At 37.2% G+C, this 6025-nt stretch overlaps 1 protein-coding gene across 3 annotated transcripts in view; it reads right to left on the bottom strand.

Moving 5' to 3' along the window:
• Positions 1 to 1035: 1035 nt before the first annotated feature.
• Positions 1036 to 6025, bottom strand: part of HERC4 (HECT and RLD domain containing E3 ubiquitin protein ligase 4) — a 32631-nt gene continuing 27641 nt past the window's right edge. For 2 of the 3 annotated variants that reach the window (XM_010188488.1, XM_010188489.1), the window contains 5 exons: positions 5577 to 5643; positions 5257 to 5339; positions 3029 to 3212; positions 2325 to 2427; positions 1036 to 1398 (listed from right to left, as the gene is read on the bottom strand). In XM_010188488.1, coding sequence (XP_010186790.1) covers positions 1190 to 1398; positions 2325 to 2427; positions 3029 to 3212; positions 5257 to 5339; positions 5577 to 5643 — 646 coding nt within the window. In that variant the 3' untranslated portion in view covers positions 1036 to 1189. The remainder of the gene's footprint in view (positions 1399 to 2324; positions 2428 to 3028; positions 3213 to 5256; positions 5340 to 5576; positions 5644 to 6025) is intronic. The other variant, XM_010188490.1, reaches the window with a different exon arrangement.

Here is a 6025-nt window from a genome sequence, read left to right as displayed (position 1 = left end):
CAGCTGAAGAAATACACATGATGCAAGCATCCACACACATCAACCAACGAAAGGTTTTCATTCAAGTCTTTTATTACAGCTTGAATTTTTTCACTGCATTTAAAAATCTAAAAAAAATAAATATTTGTTTCACAGCTGCAAGTCACATATGCATTAACACCACAAAATCTGGAATTGAACCAGAGAAGGAAAGTCAAATCCAAAAGTGTCCAGCTAAGCACAATCGTCTCAGGGCAATTATACTAAAAATAAAATCTTAAGAAAAGGGGAGGGGGGTGTTAAAGAGTTATTTCAAATGCATTTACCTGGAAAAAAGTGAAAATTCTATTAGAAACCATAAGCTACGCTTTCAGCTTTTAAAAATAAACGTTTAACCTCTCGACAGCAACAATTGTCTGGTGCATCTTTTTCTTTTAAGCTGTATTCTTGACACATGGCTGCAGAGGTTTCAAATGATAAATTAACCTCTTTTATAATTGTGTCCACTTAATTACAGAATCAGTCCTTAAAAATAAACCAGTGTCGTAAGTCAGCTCGTCCACCCACATATTAAAAATGCCATTGTACGCAGTTTTGTATCGGCACTAAGTGACTGCTTCATGGATTGTACATCGTGAAGATGAATGTCTCTTAAACAATCACTTTCATTATTAAGGTTCTTAAAACAAACCAGAAAAATATATCTTCAGAAATCAGAGTAGTCACTTCTTTGTTAAAAGCCATAAAATAAGCTCATATTCAGTTACAAGCAATAGAAACCATACTGCTATTGGAACATAATTATTTTTATCACAAAAGTTTATTATTATTTACAAAATGAAAAGTTACCAAGTTAATTTACCAGGGAAAAAGTGATTTGAAAAACTCAAGCAAGTCTCTCATGCACTCACACGCCGAATTGGTTGCGTAAGGTGAAACGTTAATTCGTGTTAGTGAAACTTGACTCCCATTCGCAATACTCCCGTTTTTATTGTAAGATGGCAAACCCCACACGGTTCTGTACAAGAAGGTATGCATTAAGACAGTTCTCAACTGTTTTTTGGCTCCCGTGAATATCCGTACCACTGAACATTTTTGCAAATAATCGGTTATATCATCAACTCCATCATTTAATCCACTGAATTTACCACCACAAGAAAGACACACAAAGTTAATGATCCCGCGTTACACAGAACTCTCGTTGCTGAAGTTATACTAAACTGAAACCTTCGTAGTGATCTATAGCCTGGATCAACTTCGATTTCAGGGTTTCTTTATCTGTGTATTTTGGAAGATCAAGAAGATTAAAGCAAGTGTGAGCTACAGGAAGATAACCTTCTCCACCTCCTGTGGGTTGGATGACTAGTTTAAGACACTTCATTCCAAGAATGGGAATTCGATCGCTGCCTGTCAGAAACACTGTCAAGAAAAAACAAACAGAGTCTTGAAAGTAGGTTAAGACTAACATTGTCTATGTCCTACACGCAGCTCTAATTCTTGTTTCAGCTTTACATTATTCTAGCAGTGGCTTTTCACACTGAAGTTGTTCTGGTAAGTTTGAAAAAGAGGGAATGACGACTTAATCCAAGCTCCAGCTTACACACAGGAACTCTTAACTGTAACATAACAAGTGATATACAAGGGAAAACATTTCGTTTTAGCATATGAAGCCAAACAGTCCTAAAAAAACAGTTGGAAGTTCTTTACGCATCAGAATTTGTTATTTTAAATCCACTGGCTATACGTTTACTAAGCATTTGCCAGCATCTTGTAAACACACAGAATTAGTTTGTTCAGTAAGAACTTAATCTGAAATGGAAATTAATCTATTCTCTATTCTCAACAAAAGCTCGTTCACAGGAACCTGTCATAACTTTGTTTTTTCCCCTGTACATTTCCACTCATATCAGTACCTCGAGGTATTTACAATCAGTTACAACTCCAAAATTCCACCTACGTGACACGAAAAAAATGGAAGATGTGAACCTTTGTCAAAATAGAGAAAAAAAAATCCTAGTCATCAGACAAAGGACACTAGGAGTTCACATTGCTTGGGTTATTTTGGGGTTTGGGTCTTCTCCCCCCTCCCATTTTATTTTTTTTAACACTGCTCTGGTCTACTGTGATCTTGTAACTGCCCACCAGCAAGAATTATTCAGGACAATCCCAGCAAAATCAGAGACGAGCTCATAATCAATTTCTTCTAATATTTTTTTTCCCTTCTAAATAAAATTAATCACATTATTACAGACAAATACTTGCACCTGCCCTCTTACAGCAAGAGCCTGAAATCCCAGTAATTCTGTTCAGTTAGCAACTTCTGCAAAGTGGTTTAAAATACTTACGCAAAAACTGTTTCTTCTTCTCTAAAGACAACTCATGGAAAACCTCCCAGAATATTTTAATTGTAGGATGGTCAGCCCAGTATTCTCCCTTGTACTCTGTATTCTAAAACGAGCAGGAAATGAGGTTGTTGTCTGCACGCAGAACTAGTAGGATAATCTGACATTAAAGCAGAACGAATGCAGTTTGTGTAGAGGGACACAGCAAGTGACACAGTACTGGTTTCCTTGGCCAGTTTTCCTCAGCTGTTCAGCCTGATTTCAACTATGGGGACAGATGCAGAAACCCCCAAAGCAGTTTCAATCCCGATAAAGTAGTGGCAAAGTCTCAGACAGAGACAAAGTCTCTTGAATCTGGCAATCAAGAATCTTTACTTGTATTACTGTGCGCATTTTGCTCACTTCCCCCCTTCTAACACAATACATTGTATACAGCTGCCTTTTGATTCTATGGATTTTTCTTCCTCTCCTCCTAATACTGATTTTCTTTAGGAATTAGTAGGAAAAACTTTAAGCAGGAAGTTAAATAGTATTTTAGTGTCTTCTTTGACTGATATTTTTTTAAACGTTCCTCACTCATGTAGTCAATCCAATCAAGGCTGGAAGTCACATGAATTAAAACAGAGCTCAAAAGGACACTTCAAGATTCTGCTTTTGCATCTTGAAATTAAAAATATATGAAACAAATAGCTAACTATGCTTCTTACCTTCTCCAGTTCTTTCCAATCGTAATTCGTGTTCCCAATCACCATTGCCTGCAACTCGCTGGGCTGGAAGAGCTGAAGAACTCTACCTCCACACACTTTGTGGAAGCCTGCGTGGAATGCACTGAATAAGGAAGCCACTGATTTATTGAAGATGTAATCCACGTATGCATCTACAAAATCTTGTCTGTGCAAAGATGAGAAAAAGAATTACGTTGAGAGGAGGAAAAAAAGCTAAAACAAACCACCAAACATGTGTCAACCTTTTATCAATACAGTTGCCATTTCCATATAGAACATAGCATTGAAAATTAAACCAAAAGGACCCTAATATATTACAGTCTCTGGTTCATGTTACAACCACAGTTAAGATAACTTCAAAGAAAATGGCACATAAATGTGTTTCCTCACCACACCCCCCAAGACAGAGTCTTTGACGTGCAACAGAAAAACAGTAACATTTAACATTATTTATTTCAGGCACTATAAATGTTTCTCTTATTTGTATGCATTGCAGTGAATTGTAGTGAATGGTGACAAGCTTGAAGGTTTGAGTTCCATGTAGTGTCCTGAAACCAACCAGTCAAATTTGCTGCTGTATTTTTTAATTAAAAGGATTACCATATCTGCACTGAAAACGCAATCAACTTCAAACAGACATCTGAGTTGAAAGATCAGGGCAAAGGAGCTAGGATACCAAAAAAATCAGCCAGCCTGTTGTTATCTGTGCTTTGGTACAAGGAGTTCTCATGCCCTGTGGGACACATCATCTTCTGCAGCATTTAGGAGGAGAACTACAATTCCTTGATGTGATACAGCAATTTTTTTTTTAATTTATTTTTTAATTACTATTTTAATCAATCCCAGTCAATACTGTTCATTTCTACACTGGCACAGTGACTTCAGTTATAGGTTACTGTTGTCCTGCAAGTGTACCTTCTCTGTAGAAACCCAGTTTTTGAACAATATCCACAGCATTTAAAAAACATCACCAATAATTTAAAGAATAATCTAAACACATTCTGACAATAAATTGCTAAAAAGTTGTTGAACATAAAATACTGGCGAAGTGCATGACACTCCTCTTGCAGCACTCAATGAGATAACCATTTTATGCACTCTATGTAATTAGCAGAAAGACAGGTAATTTGTGTGATACTAACAGTGGAAAAAAGGCTGCTCCAGAGAAAATTCATAGCAATAAACTAATTAGCATTATTATACTCTACGTTAATATTTTTAAAACCAAATTAAAGCATCGTGCAATATTTGGATCTTGAGAAACTGGAATTCTTCACTGCACATGGCTACACGTCTGTCTGTGACGCCCTCAGAATCTGCTGCCATCACTCTTTACTACAGACCCAGCTGGGTACAGACTGTGCTGCCCACATTTGCCCTCCAGAAACATGCCTAGAGCTACGTTTTCTCCCTTGTTCCTCCCATGCACAGCCTAGGTGTGTTCTGTTCTCATAGAGCGTGCTCTTTCCAGTTGATTCACCCTTTACTCTGGGAGAAGTAAAAGCACAGAGAATTCCTGAAGATTGAAGAATCAAGAGGAATACATCAGAGGAATGGACAGAGAGAGATAGGAAAATGCTAGTATTCTGCAAAAAGGGCAAAGGGTACCACCAGGTACATTCTGCCTGTCCTCCAGGGGCAGAAAGGGAACAAAGGGCAGGACAGGCTGCTTTTCTAAATAGAAGTAACAGAATCCTTGACCAAGGGGAAAAGCTCCACCTCTCACACACTTCTGACACCACCAGATGACACTAGATTCATTTATCCGCTCTACAAAGGGAGACTTCTCTGAAATAATATTTCATACATAAACAGTTGCCACACGATGGTATTTAGGTTGAAGTTTCATCGTTACTCACTGAATTCCAGTTAGATAAAACTTTCTGTAGAACCAAAACCGTTTTTCATCTTATAAAACGAAGTCCATGTAGTCAAAATGGGCCCTAAAGAGCTTCAAAATACTTTTAAGTTCAAAGTGAAAAAACCAGCATTACACATTCTGAATAAAATTAGATAGTCTCTCCAAAACTGGCAAATCCTTAAATACAATTGCTATTTGAACAATACACAAGAGCAGCTTGGAAGAACAACCAAACTAGTGTTGTCTCCAACACCAGTGTAACAGCTTGGCAAAGGATATTTATAGCAGGCCAGTTACATTCCCAAGACAGAGAGCAACACTGAATTACCCTGCGACCCATAAAACTCACCTATTTTGTTTGACTACAGGAATGTCAGCACCATTAGGAACAAGCTCTTTAATTTCTGTTGTACCAAAATTTTCCACAGTGATCTATTTAAAACAAATGAAAATAGTATAAGTCTTATTTACTGCACACAGCACTTCTTCCCACCACTTAGCTAACAGCAATATGAACAGCAGACACTGACGCTGTAATTCATGGGAACCAGCAGCTGATGCTTTTGCTCAAACGCTCCATCAGAGGCATTTGAAAGATGGTATGAGCTTGATATAAAATACTATATGCACACCTACAGTATATAGATAAAAACACAATATAAAACTTACAGTAAAATTAAGACAAAATGCTTCTTCTATGTCATCCTCTGGATAGTCCAGTAACTGTTGCATTCCCCTGCAAAATAAATTACAAAGTACTTGTACCAGTGGAAAGAAATATGAAGTTGTTTTCCTGAAGTACTCTTTATGTTTTGGTAATTCCAGTTTGAAAAAAAAATAATTCTACTGGTATTTTATTTATTAGTTCATTGACTTGCACCTTAAGCAGTGTTGGGAAATCTCAAGCCATCATTTTGCTATTACTTGTAGTGTTCTTTCCTTTTCATTCTCTCCAGGTGTGAAGAAAGAAGACTCATACCCTAGTCTTCAGCTAAGGGATTCCCAAACCAGAGGCAATAAGTACTTCACAACTATCAATGGGCTCTTCCCTTAACTTGTTTGATTTCTCCTTCAATCTGTGAAAACCTCAGAATTTACAAGACTAAGACAATCAAATA

This window comes from Mesitornis unicolor, unplaced genomic scaffold (assembly GCF_000695765.1).
Source record: "Mesitornis unicolor isolate BGI_N332 unplaced genomic scaffold, ASM69576v1 scaffold34297, whole genome shotgun sequence".
Lineage (NCBI taxonomy): Eukaryota > Metazoa > Chordata > Aves > Mesitornithiformes > Mesitornithidae > Mesitornis > Mesitornis unicolor.
This window is presented reverse-complemented; position numbering and strand designations above follow the sequence as displayed.